The sequence below is a fragment of the Myxocyprinus asiaticus genome, chromosome 39, assembly GCF_019703515.2.
Source record: "Myxocyprinus asiaticus isolate MX2 ecotype Aquarium Trade chromosome 39, UBuf_Myxa_2, whole genome shotgun sequence".
NCBI classification, from domain to species: Eukaryota; Metazoa; Chordata; class Actinopteri; order Cypriniformes; family Catostomidae; genus Myxocyprinus; species Myxocyprinus asiaticus.
Window position 1 is genome coordinate 7,656,130 of NC_059382.1, and position 18,663 is coordinate 7,674,792.

General features: G+C 40.7%; 1 protein-coding gene across 2 annotated transcripts in view; it reads right to left on the bottom strand.

Annotated features, from left to right (window-relative positions):
- Positions 1-18,663, bottom strand: part of LOC127429847 (kin of IRRE-like protein 1) — a 62,853-nt gene that overhangs the window by 25,952 nt on the left and 18,238 nt on the right. For both annotated transcript variants that reach the window (XM_051679129.1, XM_051679128.1), the window contains one exon: positions 413-565. In XM_051679129.1, the coding sequence (XP_051535089.1) occupies positions 413-565 (153 nt within the window). The remainder of the gene's footprint in view (positions 1-412; positions 566-18,663) is intronic.

Here is an 18,663-nt window from a genome sequence, read left to right on the forward strand (position 1 = left end):
TCTAAATTTGGTTGACATATAGGAAACTGGGTTTCTAGCTAATTACAAACCAGTGTGCCATTTAGAAGAACCTTGGAAATTAATTTCCTTTCAGCTCAGTTTTCTAAACTCAATGTTGAAAAGCATTGTTAAATACTGTAGAATGACTCTTAAAGTCAACATGGAATTGTGTTTGCAACCCATTTTCTGCAGTTTATCTCTGACATTTTCCCAAGTAAAACGGAATGTTCAATGAGAAAAAAATTTAGGCAGGTACTTGATTCAACCTGGAACTGATTGGATTATGAAGTGATATCTCTATGACAGAGGTTGGAGGCAAGGGATAGCGACCACTATTCCTCTACAGTAACTGCATCAGTGTTCCTCGTAAGGGTTTTCACTACACCCCGTTTGTACATCATTTTACTCTTACCAGGTAGGTCTCGTTCTCCACCCAGTGCAAGGCCATCTTTGGTCCACTGCACCATGCCCCGATATCCCACAATCACACAGGGCAAGGTCACTGATTGGCCAGCAACCACTACTTGGTCCTGGGGCTGCTGGGAGAAATAGGCTGCTTGCGACACTGCAAGAGAAACAAAATGGTGATAACAGATTAATGTTTTGGTTGCTATTTGATATTCTGATGTGATTATGGATTATAAAAGCAGACAGCATAAGAACAGTATAGCAAAACATTATAGCAACATACAGCTGCAATAACATTGTTTAATACATCATCATGCTTCATGGTAATACACATTATCTAGAATCTTTACCCCAGGCTGCCTAACAGCTTTCCAGCTGCACAAGGCAAGGCCATAGCATTTATTCTCATCCAAACCTATTTTGAACCCGTTTTTCTTCAAATCTACAGATGAGGTTTTTCTTATCAATCTACCATTGCATGCATTTCGGGCTTTCTGGACCAATAGGCAGGTGTAAACCACAGTAAACCATTGTAAGCTCTTGTTTGTTATGCTGAAGCCTATCTTCCATTTTGTTCTAACCAGTCCAGCTATCAGGTCAGTGATTTTGCACAGGAAGAGAGATGGGAAAGCAGGGAACACATTAGCACGATAGTATGTTAAAGCTGAATCAGCAAGAGCCATTCCAGCTCACACTGACCATCTATCTGCAGTTGGTAATAGTCTTCGAGTTGCACAATGAAACAAAATTTCCCCTGTAATACCAATGCACTGGGCTCTAGGAACAACCTTTTTGCACTAATCTTAAACCAACTTTGTCTACCTAATACAGTCTTTTAAGTAAAGCTTCATGACTGGTCAGACTAGGTTGTTTTGCACCAAACACCGGCCAAGAGCAGCAAATGACATTTTGAAGAGATCCCTGAAGTGATTGATGCAGAAAAGGCTGGCATTGCATCATCATGGTTGGCAGGGGGAAAAAGCGCCGCCACAACACATTATACAACGGTTTGTTGTATGGTTTTCTGCACTTGGCAAGAAGTCTGGGTGTCAGCTGGTCATGACTTATTTAACTCTTTCCTATGCCCATATAGCAACTTACATAGAGTGACAGGAAAAGCAATGTCCCGTTGGGCCCGAGAATGTCTCACCACTTCCCGGGGTTGGGGGAGGTGCTGTGTTTTTGTAAAATTGTATGTTAAACAATCAAAGCAGCTTTCAGCGTCCCATGAGAGCCATACATTGCAGGCTGAGAGAGAAAGACAGAAAAGTGCAAGAGAAAGCACCTGCCTTTCCAAACACTTTTGGTCTGTATTTTTTGCTCTGATTTGCATAGAAAGCTCTCCGTTCTTGAACAAATGCACTTCAGAAAACATCATCACCTTCATGTATACACATAGTCTTCTTACACACATTTTTGTGTTGCAAGTGCTTTATGATTGGATCTGGTGCATCATGAGCCCTCTTGAAAGTAGAAAGATGGCAACCGGCCAGAAGTAACTAATCCATTCACAGGAGATTTCAGAGAGAGTGAGGGAGAGAAAGAGCACAATTTAATGGAGTTTTAGAAAGGGAGGGCTGTTACTAGTTCTTCTAAAAGAAAAGGGATGTCTCCTGATTTTTTTTTGCTTTTCCTTCTCTTTCTTTGCCCTTTTCTTTTCTATGTGGTTAAATAGGATAATGGGGTGCCAGTGGTGGATAAAGAGGGACCTATTCAGCTGGTGCTAAACCCCTCTGAAACTTCTCTCTTTGGGCCAGGGGTGTTTAAACAGACAGGGTAGGGGGCCCCAGAAAGGAGGACAACATACGGTGGACAGAAACATGCTATTGTCCTCTTGTCCCTCTGTTTTAATAGGCCTCTTCATTTCCAATCAATCCTGCTAAATGCAAGTTTAAAAGCTTTTCAATAGCAGCTTTTCCCCCCGGGGGAGCCTGGGATTTTCTTTCTCCTCCATACTCTCTCCTCTGTTGTTCTCACTCTCTCGCTCACTCACTCTCTCACTTCATCATTCCCACTGCATTTCTTTCAGCTGAAAAGGGCTTCTGAGCTTGGCTGACAGAGTTTGGTCAAGACTCAATTATCCACTCCATCAAGACTTGCAGCAAAGACCATCCAACCCCTCTAACCCCCTTCACCACCCCACTTCACCTCATCCAGTGTTCTGTCTCAGAAACATAAGCTTTCTCTCCCTCCAAGGCAAAAGGCTAGTGCAGATTTCAGGTCTTTTTAAACTTCTTCTTTTCTTCCACTTGTGCTGACGGTTCTCTTTCCTCCCCTTGAGGATGAAAACAGCTAGGCAGGAGAAGAAATTGAGAGAAAGAGAGAAGGAGAGAGAGAACCTGAAATGAAATGGAAGTATGCTTCCTCTACTTTTCCTAAAAAATTGGCACAAGACTTTGTCTTTTGCTGCCCTGACTACCGGACAGACAAATAAATGATTAAATACTGTAATGATACAATGGACAAATCTTCACAAAACAAAATGGCATTGGAATTATAAAAAATAAATGAGAATAATCAGAGAAAAAACAAACACATTATGCCTGTCAGCAGAGGCTCGCGCCAAACTCCCGTGAAAATATAAACAAACAAATATAAATTTTATAGTGAATGCAAAGCATTCTGGATTAACTTTAAACAGTCATGTAATGGCAAATGTTCCTGATCATAGCGGGTTCATACACGCAGTGTTAATGACACACAGTGACACAGAGGAGGAGACGCATACTTGCTCTGTTTCTGTGGACTGATAAAATAATAAAACTAAATTTCAAAGGTTTGTGGATTTAATCAAAGAGCTTTAAAATAATGTGTGAAAGTGAAGAAATTAGGGCAGAAATATTTTACTATAGCATCTGGTTTAGTTTTTAATAGACCTATGTGTCTTGTAACTTCTAACACGTTCATGACACATGTGTTTTTGTAAATAACGTTAAATTATTTATAAGTGCCATTCACTTCCTTTTTAAAGGAAGCCTTATGCGAAGGGATATCAAAAGAGTCAATCTGACTCTTCTGTCAAAAACAAAACTCTTTTTGACATTATTATTAGCACCAGTATTTCTGAGCTGAGCCTTTAACCATACATTTATATAGAATCATTCTTTTTGTAAACTCCTGCCATCCCTGGAGCTCCACTTCTATGAGATATTGAGTCTTTTTACAGATTTTGTAATTGTGTTGTGCTTGTGGGATTCTCCCTTTTGCATCAGGTACTGGATGAACATTGACTGCAATTAAAGAATCTTGCCCCAGCATCTAAATGTTTACGAGCGGTGATAATTCATCAGGATGAGCTGATGATAAATGGGCTTTGTACATTCAATAGTTCCTCTTTAGGCCCCACACTGAGTTGTGCCTGTGTGCATGTCTTTAATCACTCTAGCTCACACACATAAGACATTCATAGCGTGCTTTCGGGATCGTTTACAAGTTCTGCACTCGTATGAGTGCACGTAGAAGGCTGTATGAGCAAAAATCAAACGCATCTTTATTACCCTTGAAATGCATCTAGACATACGTAAACACAAACCCACATATGCAGCAAAATGAGTTCACATCACGGGAGTGATTCAACGCTCTTCAAATCTCACTCCGAGAGAAGCTCAACAAAATATCACGTCTGGTTAATGAGTCATTTCAAATTGGAATAATTCCTCCTTGCTGAATTAGCCAATTCTTTAACGGCATGTTAGTGGCTTAATTACATGAGCTCATTCCTGACAGAGAAGAGAGGGATGAAAGAAGGAAAGAAAGATGAATAAAAAAGAGGAGGTATTGAGATGAAGAGGTGCAACAGTGGGAGAAAATGAAAAAAAAAATAATAAGTTGAACCTTTTGAGGTTTTCAAAGCTTAGTATGTCTTCAAAGAAAGAACAAGAACTGACTTAACATGAGCAAATGTTCATTAATGGTAATGGAAAATGAATAAATTTTGATAAAAAGTGTTCAAACAGGATAGTAAATATTGTACTCACATAACGAGCAGGTCAGACAAAGGGCTTGGTATTAAAATGGCACTGTCTGGCTTGTGCGATGTCATTACAAGGTACCGAAACAAATAAAGAGGTGTATAAGATAAGACAGAGAAAGCTGTATCTAAAACCTACATTGTGATTTGCTCCGCAGTGTGTGGCATCTGCGTGCGCCTGTGTGTTATGCATTCCCCCTTCCCCTAGTAACAAGGTCACAACACACTTGGCCTGATACACTTTAATCCGGATTTTTCGAAATGGAATATCATTTCACGGCCCTGGTTGGAAGCACAGAGGAGTGTGTGTTCGTGTGGTGGCGTAAATAGGACAGGCGTGCTGTGGGGATTGCAGCTCACATTTAGTTGCTACTCTGACACAGTGACTTTGTCTTTTTTTGTCACACGTTAAGTGCAGCTGCAGCTGGGCCTGACTTGAGCATGACATATTAAAGAGCTTTGCCTTTTTCTCTCACTCTCCCCTAGTTTCTCCAGGCTGTTTTTAGAGCCCAGGATGTGTCTGAGGAGAGAGCCATGCACTTTGCCTCACTGGGACGAACGGACGAACAGATGTTAGCAATGATCCCTCTCTGGTCTAACCTCGCTAGAGACAGCGGGGAGTCTTGATGGTGTTTGGGAAAGTGTATGTTGTGTGTGTGTGGCACTTGGTTTTGCCACTGGCACAGTTGCAGATAAATCAGAAAATGTTTCCAATGTCAAGCCATATTTAGCCCTCCCTCAGCCTCTTCACTGCTTGTTCTGACAACTCTGATTATGAACATTGAAGGAGTTGAGGAAAGATAACGCCACTCACATATGCTGGCGGCTCATATGTACTCAGCTGACAGCTTCACTGAATTCTACCCGCTCAACACCAGATTCATGTACAACAGTAAATAATGGGAAGAATTGCAAAGAAAAAGCCACTTTTGAAACAGAAAAACAAAAATAAAAGATTAGAGTGGGGAAAGAAACACAGACATTGGACAACAGATAATTGGAAAAGAGTGTTATGGATCTTAACCCCATTGAGCTTTTGTGGGATCAGCTAGACTGTAAGGTGCGTGAGAAGTGCCCGACAAGACAGCCACATATATGGCAAGTGCTATAGGAAGTGTGGGGTGAAATGTCACCTGAGTATCTGGATAAACTGACAGCTAGAATGCCAAGGATCTGCAAAGCTGTCATTGCTGCATGTGGAGGATTTTTTGATAAGAACTCTTTGACGTAGTTTAAGAAGTTCTGAACATTTTTTTCAAATTGTAATAGTAATTTTTAACGTTATTAATGTCCTGACTATACATTGTGATCAGTTGAATGCCACTTTTGTGAATAAAAGTACCAATTTCTTTCCATAAGAGCAAAATCTGTACATTATTCCAAACTTTTGGCCGCCAGTGTAGATTCAAAAGCGTGCTAAAATCTAAAAGTTTGAAGGGACAATCTAATAATTTTCTTATAAACATAATTTACCATTTAACATAACTACCATTTGTTTTAAAAGAACATTACATTTATATAGTGCTTTTCTGACACTACACTTAAAGTGCTTTACAGAGTGAACAGGGGGTTTTCCCCAGGAGGTCTCCCATCCAAGTACTGACCAGGCTCAACCCTGCTTAGCTTCAGAGGGCAACTGATTTAAAGCCACAGGGTGATATACAACAAACTTAGAATGAAATTAAAACTGACCCTATTTACTTTCTTTACACAAGTTCCTGGTATTTTTGTGAAAAATTAATCTGTGCATGTTACTTCTGAGAAAAAAAGTTTGCTGAATGTCAAACAAAATATCCTAACTTGCTCCAATGCTAAAACAACTTTCCTTTTTAGCTGACATCACCAAGCCCTATTATTTTAAAAACCCTCCTCTCCAACCACCTGTCATATAAGAGACTTTTTAGACTTTCCTCTCCCAACTGCCTTATACATAATAAAAAGATAAAAATAAATAAATAACTGAACAGTTCTATTAATACTTTTTATAGCCTGCTCCTCTAAGTAAAGACAGCACCTTGAGCATTGTCCTCAAGGCTTGTCTAGAAAAGTGATAGAGGACATAAAGAGAAAGATGGGTGAAGGGGTGGATGAGTGCAGTGCGGAAAGAAAGAAAAAAAAAACTAGTGTGAAAAAGTAACCTGGCTAAAAGCGATCCATTGTGCCTGCTTCAGATAAGGCCACTAAACCCGAGCTGGAAAGAGCTGAGCTCTATTCTGCACCATGGAATTATCCTTTTGTTTGGTGGTGGGAATGCTCTATTGTTTCGCTCTCATTGTGGAGGGTGAGAGTGTGTATTTGTGTGTCTGTGTGTGTAATGTAGTCGAAGCACATGTGAAGATATGTTATACCAAAGTCATTTCTCTATGATCCATTTTGAAAAGTCTACAGCAAACCTTGTAAACAAAGCTGTCTCCTTTTCATAATGTCCAAACAAACTGCCAAGGGCCACTGGTTTTTGTTTCTGCAGTTTCAGAACCTGCCACAGTTCATTCCTTTCTTCTCCGTCCTCCCTCTCTCTTGCAGTCCCTGTTCCTTCCCCGTTCTCATCTCCTGCACTTTATCTCCTACCTCCCATTCTAGTCGCCTCTTTCTCCCCCCTTCCTTTCTCGATTTCAGTGTTGTTTTGTGTCTAAATTGCAGCCTAACAGCTTTTTAAGAGCCATTTGCAGGGTTTTAATCCTGCTAGCCTCTTATTCAGTCTGCTGTCTATTGTGAAGCTCCTGGCACGGTGCGAGACCCTTTTCAGGACTACCATGCAGCTCATACATCCATCATACCTTCTTCCTCTGTCCTTCTCTCTCTTCTCCCAGCCCCTTCAATCCCTTTGCTAAACCCCCCTCTCTCTTTTCTCCCATCAGCCTTCCTGATCCCTGGCATCATTGCTGAGCATTCCCCTTTTCACAGTTACATAAGGTGTGACAAATTGTTGATTTGCCTTCTCCATGCCTGTTTCTGCTCCTCTCGCTGCATTCCAGACACCCTGTCCCTCACTTGCTCCCTCCCTCTCCCTGTCCTTTCTCTATTTATCGGCATGAAAATTGCAGGGGTTCAAGTCAGCCTGTCAGAGAGAGAGAGCGAATCAAGGATGACGGGGGGGGTCCGCAATGGCAGATCGTGAGAAACAGAGAATGGGACACAAGAGCTTGCAGCTGGGGTGGAGAAGGAGAAACACAGCAAAAACTTTTGCTTTCATGTAGGAATGAAAGAAATGAATAATCGTGCTTCTACTTCTTTGGATTGTAATCCCACCGTAGTTGCTATAAGGCAAACATCAATATTACTATTGCTCATTTGAAGAAACCCCTAAACCTAAGTATTAAAGGAATGGTTAATTCTGCCTGATTCCTTAATTCGTGCACCATTACTTTTCAAAGTGATCAGATTTAAGATTTTTGATTGATGGATGATAAAACTGGGGGGGGGGGGGGATATCCCATAGATTTACATTGGACATGAACCATATCTAGGGAACAGATTATCATAGAAACTTGGTGGTAGGATCTTATGACAATAAGCAACTACCTAAAAAACACCCAGAACAACCTAGCAATGGCATAGCATCACCTGCTAAACACCCACAACACCCTAGCATCATTAAATTGAATTTGCACTGGAAGGCACCATTCACATATTCTTCAAAAAGTGTACAAATCTAGTGTCAATCTTGGCATGACAACACCAGTAGCATGACCACATTAACAGATTGTGACAAGCCTGTGCTGTGCTATATCGGTCACATAAGAAGGCTGATAGCAAAATCAGAGATGAGAACAGTAGTGGTGTGTGGTTCAGGTGCTTTGCGTGCTGTAGAGGATGCGTCTGTCATGCACTCCTCTCTGCTGCAACGCTTCTCTGGTGAGCGTCAGAACTTTTCCGAGTGTCATTATTCCAGCGCTCCCATTCTCACTCTCCCACTTCAGAGTCTGAGAACTCCTCTACTCGTAGATGGAAGGCTCTCCACTAGGAACACAAAGAGGTTGGTGGTTGGTGGGGGGGGGGGGGGAAGAGAGAGGGAAGGAAGAGAGGGAGGATGAAATTGTCTTTACATATCAGCCAACTGTCTTGACAAGATGTTGATTGAGCCAGTCTTGTCATTTCATTCCTGCAGGTCTCCTGGTATTATCTGTAGATGGTTATTGCTGCTGCTCTCCCATCTCTCTCTCCCTCTGTCTACTTCATCTACTTTCTCCACCACCCCCCTCGCTTTATCTCTCACTTTTTTCTCTTACTTTCTCTCTCTCTGCTCTTTGCTTGGTGTTCCTCACTCAGTATGATCTAAGATCCACTATGCTTTTAAATCATTAGCATTTCTCTTTTGAATAAATATGTGGGTTGGTGCATGCACCAACAGCCTCACACTGATGGATACATCCACAACCAGTCTGCCTCCGATGGGCCTCAATCACCGTGAGGTGCTGAAAAAAATAAAGAAAGAAAATTAAGACAAATTAATAAATAAATAAACAATGCTTTTATATGCACTCTCGCTCTCATTCCTGTGGCTGTGGAGTTGGGTAAACAACGCACAAAAAAGCAAAACTGTAAATATGGCAAGATGATAAATCCATAAAGACAATGAAAAGAATGTGTTTAAACGTGCTTTTGTTGATCTCTCTCTGCCCTACACTCACTTTCAAAAGGCAAATTAAATAAAAACAAAGAAATCCAGCACTTACACTGAGCCATTGCGATGCAAGGCTCAATGCCCTGGGGTGTCAATTAATTTAGTCTGGGGATTTGTGGCCTACACTTCCTAATTGAGCCCAGTGGAGGCCCCTGTGGCTCTCAGTGATAGGAGGAAGTGCATTCCATAATTAATACTTTTTTCTTTCATTCTATCTTTATTATTATTATTATTATTATTTAATGAGGATGTGTTGTAAAAGTATGCATCTCGTTACAGCAAAGAGGGCCATGCTCTTTACTGGTCTAAATGCAGGCTTACAACAGAGGAAAAAGGAAAAAATAGCTTAAACCTCAGTTGGTAGTGGCACAAGTCTATGTGTGTGTGTGCTGGGAGTATGTGTGTTTGAACAATAAAGAGAGACGGGTTCAATGAATACCTTGTTAAGGTTGTTCAATGTGAGTGCTGTTTTAAAGCTCTGGGGTTAATGTGGCACTGGCAATTCTATTGAGCCTCTCTCTTATTTCTCTACCATTTCCTTTCTCCTCGAAAGAGAGAGACATATTCAGGCTTTGTCTGAGTGTTGTTTTTGAAGACCACCAGTTTGTTTGATGTAAAAGAGATTTAATTTCTTTTTCATTAGTATTTCCCTTTAGCTTCCCCTGTTATGCTTTCTTCCATTCGCCCACCTCAGAGGCAGGGACTTCTGTCCCCTTCACATACCACTGTACGATAAAACAAACAGCTCCTTCATCTCTCCAGGGAGGGTGGCATCAGTTAAAATAATGAGCAGCCTCTTCGCCAGTGAAAGGGCTAACCCATGTTCACGGACGGCCTTCAAACCCACAGTGATTAATCGATGTCTGTGGTTTCCTCAGTCACCACAGTTTGTGTTTCCTTCCTTTTTCAAGTAAAGGTAATGGGGGTTGGGTTAGGTTGTTTAATTAAAGACCAAACTTTCCTGGCCATCAGATTAGCCTTAACTCTAAGTGTTCTTGTAAGACGGCTGATGACGAAAACCCTTCAGAGCACAAAATAATAAATAAATAAATAAATGTGGTGAATGGAGGAAAAAAATAAGAAAAGTCTTTACCTGCCGACCTCAATACATCCTGCCCTGCTCAGTGCAAAAGAAGATGAGGGAAGGAGTAAGAAAAGGATGGAAGGAGAGAAAAAAAATCTAATTTCCTGAAACTCCATTTCTTTGGTGGTGATTAGCAAAGAAGGGTAATTAGGCTAAAATGTGAAGTCAGGATTTTTTTTTTTTTTTTGTCTACGGATTGAACCAATTCCTCTGGAAAAATTTGGCCCTGATTAATGAATGAATGATTAATGAGAGAACTGATAAATCAATTAATTATTAAGCAAGCACTCTGAACAAGAGAAAGGGAAGGATGAGGATGAGAAGGAGGAGATAATGCAGGAATGGAAGTGAGTGTTATTGGACAGGAGCCACACTCATCGTGTGAGGAATTTTTGCCGAGCACAATTGTTTGCTTTCCAAACAAGTTTCATGATAGTGGTCAGGTGGCGAAATGCTAATGTTTTTTCAGTCTCGTCCTCACCTCTGCCAGCAATACGACACCCTCAAAACCGAACCAGATAAAGAATGAGTCAACAAGCATGGCGTTAATAATGTAAATTCTGTCATTTACTCATTTGCTTTTACCTATGAAGCACTAAAGTAGGTTGTTAGGGAATGTTCTTTTTTATTTTTTTTATATGGATGAAAGATGCAATGAAAGTGAATGGTGACTGAGTCTAACATTCTGCTTTGCATCTCCTTTTGTGTTCTATGAAAGAAAGTAAGTCATACGTGTTTGGAACGACATTAAGGCGAGTAAATGACGAAAGAATAAACATTTTTTAAGGTTATGCTTGTGACTTAGTCTTAATCTAGTCTGCTTTTGAGGGTATACACAGATTAAAGAAAGTCATACAGGTTTAGAACAACATTAAGGTGAGTAAATGACGACAGAATTTTCATTTTTGGGTTATCTATCCCTTTAACGTTAGCTCTGCCTAAAAAAAAAAACTTGACATTCCCACATTTGTTTTCACAGATTGGTGCCATCATGTAACAAGGCAGCAAGTTGTAACCCTTAAGCACAGTGGTGGAAAATCTCCCTTCCCCACTTCATCCCCCCCACTTAACTAGGACACTCTATCAATTTTTGATAATACTTGGTGTGGGCTGTGGCTGCGAAACTAGCGACGGGAGAGTCGAGGCAGCACAGCATGGCATGATGTATGAAATGTGGGCCGTGCCAGTAACAATGATATACTGTAGCGTTTTCCAGTCAAGTTTGACCTTTTTTCCTCCACCGATATTAATCGCTGCACCGCCAGCATACATGCCTGATCTATTTCTCCCCTAGGAGTCCTGTGCACTTTACAGTGCCGCTCTGGCCTCTCCATGTTTTTGGTTAGCTTTCTTTATCTCTCCTCTTTTCTTTTCCTTCTTTCTTTTGCTAAGACTACCCCCCATCGGAGTGCACCTGTACACCAGTATGCACCATGCTGACTGTTATTTTATGATTGGATAAGTTTATTGTGGCCTTTAAAAAAGTGGCGTGCCCCTGTAAACCTTCAAGCCCCTAGAGCACAAGACCCAGCTTAAACATAAGAGGACTTGCTTTACGATATCCAGAGATATAGATCTCTATGCTTTTGCTGTGGCATTTTTAGCTGAGCATCTGAGAAAGAGGAATGGACATTGAGCTTTGAAGAGAGTCTCCCGGGGGCTTTGGAAGTCAGGAAAAAGAGAAGGAGCCTCAAGGCTGTTTGGCAGGATTGTTCCTAGTTAATGTGATAGAAAATGCCAAGTTCCTCTCTTGCTCTCTATTTCTCCATCTTTCCTTGTCTTCCTCCTTTTCTCTATCTTGTTGTTGACTGGTGCTATGCTGCCAGTGTGGAATTACAAATTTCTCCAGTCTCAACTGAGTGAAAAGGGCTTTGTCCTGCCATTTGGGGAGGATCATTAACCAGAGCTTTGGGACATATGGTGCCTGAGTTCTGGTTTCTGCCCAGTGCTAATGAAGAATGCAATGGGAGGGACACTTGACCCCCTAGCTCTTCTTAACACCTAGCATGCTTGAACCCAGCTTGTGGTGTGACAAACTTAACACTTCATTGTATGTCTTTTGATAGAGATTTGTTTTCTTTACTCTAAAAGTAAACTGACCATGATAGGAGTGCTGATAGCAGGGGGATATATTCTCTCTCTTCTCATATTCTCTCTCTTCTTTTGTCCTTCACTCCTTATCTATCCCCCCCCAAAAAAACTAATAACATATTCTTTGCAGTCAAACATAGTGCAGTAGTTACTATCAGCGTGGGAAACTTTGAGAAGTTGCATCTTAAATCATCTTTTTTATTTAAATCATTGTTTGTGTACAAATTCACCACATTCAACCATAAATTTCAAATTTAGTCATTATCGGACATCAAATCGCCTTCTGTAAGCAATATTAGTTATTTTCCATAGTCCACAGGTTTTTTTTTTTTTTTTTTTAAGAGATGTTCTGGACAGGTTAAAGGACAGTATTTTTATGGAGTCTGTTTCTCCTGTTCAGTTCTTTATGACTGGGTGTCTGACAGACAACTGATAAACTGATAAACTGTTGCAGAAGAAAAAAACTGTTGGATGCCATGAATTACATGTTACGCACCCACAAAAATCTTACAGTTATGCATTTTTGAAGTGACTCCAAGCACTCTGCTAACATTCTGTGCCCGGGATGCAGATAAGCGGTGTTGTGCCCTATGTTGGAGCATCTCTTCTTATATACCTCCAATATATTTGTTGTATATTTATCAGATTTCCTATTGTATGGCTGCCCTTAGCGTCCATATATCCCTAAGAAACATGTCCAGTAACATGTTCAATTGTGATATGATTTGATATGATGATTTTTGCCTCAGGTTTGTTGCATAATAAAAAATTTGCAAATAATCGTAAAACCCGGAAAACCGTGAATTTTTCTCAGATGGTAATGTAACCACCAAAATCTCACATCGTGGCATCTCTAGTTTGGAGTGACTTTAGGGAGAGTAAAAAATTTAAGAATTTTCATTTTTGGGTAAACTATTCCTTTAAAATATACAAACACACATACGGTTTGGTCAGACAGTTCAGCAGAATGCAGTAATAGATGGACACTGTCTGGTTGTGGCAGTATCTCTGATGCCCAGGCCCATATTGGAATGTCTCAGCATGTTTTCCTGTGATAAGGCTTTTAATTAAGTGTCTAACAAGGACGTCTGAGGGAAGGGACATGGCCACCTGTGTACAAGCCCATTATCAAGAGAGACAGAGGGAGAGGAAGAGAATAAAGTGTGTGTGTGTTGGAGAGAACGAGAGATAGAGAAGAGCAGAGAAAGGCAGAAAGGGATAAACAAAGCCACACACACACATTCCACTCTGTATGATTCTACTTCCCTGTATAGTCATGACCAAGACACTTACATATCCAAATCATGATTTAAACACCAGATGCCATTACTGCTTTAAAGATTACATAAACATATCTTAATTAGCAGGTAAGACTCTAATACTTCAGCGGCCGGTGAACAAGTAAAGTATGTCTTCGTAATCCATTACCCCTGTTTCATTGACACGGTGCCAGAGCTGGTGGCCAATCTGGAACTGATTCACGCATTTACACCAATGAAAAGGATGCACCTTGGATTGTAGAGAGAGAGAGAGAGAGAGAGAGAGAGAGAGAATCAAACTGACAGGGGAAATATGAAAGAAAACATACCCATGTTGTGTAGAACTGCATGTGTGAATGAATGGAGTGACAAACGTCTAACATATGGAATATTAAATTATAATTTCGTAAAAATATCTTTTTCTCTCTGTATTCCCTGATGAACAGCTTTCCTGTCTGTTTTTCTGCTGCACAATCTGTTCCACCTCCTCTTGTCCACTCTCATCCCTCCATCCGGAGAAGGTTTTTAAAACCACTCAATCTCCGTTCTTGAGGGAAGCTTTCTTTAAATCTTAATTAAAGCCAACTCCAAAAGCCCATCTCCTCCCAGGGGCAGGCTTGAAATCAGCTTAGAACAATCAAGTTTACGGATTAGGTGCCATGGGAAATGAGTAAAGAAAGAGAGAGAAACAAAACAAAGGGAGATGAGAGAAACAGAGGGAAAGACAACCCCCCCCCCCCCCCCGCTCAGGGTGGCGACTAGAGTCTATTCTTGACCTCTTGACCCCTACTTTCTTGCAAGATTAAGCTGAAAGTGTAAACATTGAATGGCTACAATGGCCGCCAGGCGAGAACCTTATTGGATTTTAATTAAGTGCCGGGAGTGCGTGTTAGGCCCATGACAAAAAAGACTGGGATGCAGAGGGGGCTCCAATGTTCACAAACCAGTGCAGCACTGCACAAAGTACACGGCACCTCCTTCTCACTTTCTTTTGTGTACAATTCAGCTCTTTTTCTCAGACAAAAAAGCCCATCGGTCTGTTTGCCTGCTTGTTCACTTGAAGCCAGTGAGAACAACAAACAGAGTCTTCTCTCCCTGTTCCTAAGAGAACTATTTATCACCCGCCTTCTACCTCAATCCCAGGTTATCGCTCTTGGGCTCCCTCTCTCTCTTAACAAGGTGAAACGAGACTCGGTCCCCTGTGGAGGCAGCGCCAGTGATAAGGTTAAAATGGGCCGAAAAAATGGAGGCGATTATTTGATATTGGACAGATTGAATTATCTAGATTGAGAGTGCAAGAGAGGAAGGGATGCAGGTTTGGCTCCCAGAGCAAAAAGAAAGATAAAAAAAGAGGAGGAGTACGTAAGACTGGACAGAATCATTTTTTCTCCAGCGTTGCCATTTGTGCCAATGAGTAGAGGAAAGCAGAGGACCAGTCTGATATTAATGACCACTCAACTCCCAGCCAATGGAGGAGTTTTACCTCTTAAGGGACAGTATGTGAACTGCGCAGAGCAGGCTGTTAATTTGACAGAGAGCACATCAGTCAATGCTGGATTTGCGAACATTGAGAGGAATTATCCAGATACTGTACGTTTGCTTGACCTACTGGCTGCAAGTGTCTACAAGCACTAATTATACTGCTAACTAATGAACGTGGAAGAAAGGTTGTGCTCTCGCTCTTTGCTGCTAACATGAAAGAGACCGAAAAAACCTAACACACAAACACCATGGGCCTGGCCGGAGACAGGCCATCATCACCTCAGCAGACACCAAAAGCTGTTAATTGGTGTGAAAAGACACACACTGACTTGTGTTATGGGAATTCGATGAACCTGGCACTTGTTAACTAGGGCTGGGAATTGCCACATACCTCCCGATTTGATGATATTTCCTAGCCGATTCGATATGTATTGCGATATCGCGATTCTGCGAGTATTGTGATTTGATGTTTTGATATAAAAACTAAATAAAGATATAAAAAACTTTGTTAACTCCTTTTTCTTAGAAAGAAATGAAGAACAGTTGTGTCTGAAATGACATTTGTTTTCACTCTTTAATATAGGCTATAATTTGCAGGTAAAGGTTAGGGATGTGGTCAAATGTAGGATGTGCAAAACTACCAATGGACCAGTCAGTGCATTGTTTGAGCTAGACGACTAGTTAGTGCCAAGGAACCCATGAATAAGGCTGCATTGTATCCATTTGTATTCAACAAATAAATATAGGCTTTATAATATATCATTTTAACTTATCAAACTAATTTTGTTATTTTAGAATATAAAATATAACATATTACCATGGGGTATTACTATTATCATAACGATAATTTTGCAACATACAAATGGAGGCTAAAGAGTAAACTTGTTCAAGAACCATTTCTGGGGCTCTACTGAATTATGACACACTTGACAATTCACCTGCAGTCTTAATGTCATTGCATGTTATTTGCATATGCATCCTGAGATAGCCTGAGATCTTATGCAACGTTCTCATAGACAACACTATTCTTACAAACTTCTCCCAGATGACTGACAGAGAAAAATGTGAGAACTATTTGCTCGTGTTCCACAAGACATGATCCCGCTGCGCACGTTGGCGCCAAAGCGGAAATTAACTTCTGAACACAAAAGCAAATCAGACACGTGCATCGCTGGCATTCCTTTCGTCTTTTATTCAAAATAAAATCAGGGTGCTTCCTCAAGCACACGTCTTTTTGTCTAGCGGTATTTCTTGTTGACAGTGGCCGGTAAATGTGCGAAATCACCCACCACAGAGCATGAATACCCTTGCTGTAAGATTATAAATTGTGCAGGGGCGCGACATGTAGTTTACGGCATCCAACAGTTTGATGAGCCTTTTTACGGCTCAACTATTTAATAAAGCAGTGTCAGACAGAATCTTCAGAATAACTTCTGACAAATACTCTCCACAACACCTCTCAAATTTACTTTTGGATTATGCATAATAACAGGAACATTGATCACAGCAGAGGATTTTCACGTCCGACAGTGAACAAACGGCACTTTGATGGCTGTAGCAGCGGTGCATTAAAGGACTGAATGTAAAGGATTAAAGAGACAAAACTTCTCAGAGAGAAAGCCTGTTTCGTGGAACTCTGCACAAATATAGCATCCTATATTTTCTATTAATCATTGTTGCATTAAGATAAATGTATTTTTTTTATTAAATAAAAAAAAAAGATTTTTCATCAGGGAGACAATTTTAAAATCGTTTGGCTCAAGAATTGCAATTTGTAACAGAATCAATTTTTTTCACCAGCCCTCAACAGGATACACTGAATTACAGAGAAACACTGGAGAGACAAAAGGGAAAAAAGTCAAGGGAAAGCTGGATTGTTTCTTTTTTTTATTATTATTATTATAAAGAAAGACCCCACCCTCGGATAATATTTGTGCTTTTGTACTTGGCTCTAAGGAACATCGCTAATGGGTCCGTCCCAATTTACGGTACAAAAGCATTTTGAAAAAGTCAACAATGACGATAATACATTCAGAGCCAATCAGGAAACTTCCATCAATGTATTTTTTTTGTTTTTTTCCCCCACACATCCACACTGAGATACACATAAAACAAACACCTTTATGAAATAAATAAATGAGGGGGAAACATAATTTCTATTTCCCCTGCCAAGTTGAATCTGATTTGCTTTTACACTTAAGTGATCCTATTAACAACATTAGCAAAACAAAGGAGGTTTTGCACCAGGCTGCTGTGTCACACTGGGACAAAAGACTAGATTTTACCAGAACCTTTTAAGGCTCTCCCTCACAATTCAAGAGATTCTTTCATGGTAAGTTTGGACAATGGATTTCTTAGATGCCTGATAAATGAGAGAAAGATTGTAGCGTATGGACTGGTACAGAGCTAATCGCTAGCATGGATGATCACTGAACCTCCCTGTGGCTCTGTTAAAAAGGGGTTTGGTTTGGCCTCTTTGCCACTCTATTACTGATCAGTCTGCTTAACTAGCTTGTGATTGAGGGGGGCTGTTAGAAAGCTATCCATCACCTCCTTTTTAAGCTAGCTAAGTGAAAAAGTGAAGACATCAGACACACCCCTGCACTAAGATCCAAGCCCTTACACACACACACACACACACACACACACACACACACACACACACACACACACACACACACACACACACACACACACACACACACACAGTACATCAGTATAGTGATAAGACTTAAAACTTTTTTGTCCATTCTAGTAGTACAATATTCAGAAGAGGTTCCTCAGAAGAAAATGTTACACTGCAAAAACTGATTTTCAAGACAAGTATTTTTGTCTTGTTTTCCTGTAAAAATATCTAAACATCCTTAAAATAAGATAAATTTCCTCAAGGGGCAAAGACCCTGCTTACACCTGGTATTAAGATGTGTCTTGGGTAACCCAATCACATGTGGTCAGGTAAGACACATCACCGTTTACACCTGATTGCTTAAATACGTCTACTGTGACCACATCGGATTTGGAGGGGAGGATCTCTGTTTCATGACAACATACATCAATCATTATGTAAGTGTGTTACTGCATGACATTAAATGCTACAAATTCAGAAAAGAAAGCACGAAAACAGCGCACTATTTCTCCCAGATGCATCTGAAATATAATCTAAGCACAAAAGCAACATTTCAAGCATCAAGTATTAACCTGAGCTGCAGATGTTTATGCTTCTCAAGTCCCTGCATGTTGATTTCAGACACACTGAAGAAGATCTCTGAAGTTCTGGTGTTCGTGTACGTATCAGCTTTTTTAAATTTTCCAATCGGACGGTTATTTCCTTTTAATGCCACTCATTACTGACAATGTTTAAACTCTTATTTTAGCCCAGCAGTTGGTTGACAGGCGAGGCACTTCGCTACTGCCGGGATGCATACAGGACAGATTAGTGTTTACACCTCAAATGTGATGCGGTCACATGCGTTTTTGACCGCATTTATATGTGCTTTTTGTGATCCGATCACAAAACGTTTTAGACCCTGTTTAGACCTGTATTTAGCGCTGACAACATGTGATCACCAAAAACGCATCTTAATACCAGATGTAAATGGGGTCAAAACGGTGTAAGATATTAAGACTTGTTTTTAGGGCCTTGGTAGCTCAGCTAGTAAAGACGCTGACTACCACCCCTGGTGTCGCGAGTTCGAATCCACGGCGTGACTCCAACCAGGTCTCCTAAGCAACCAAATTGACCCGG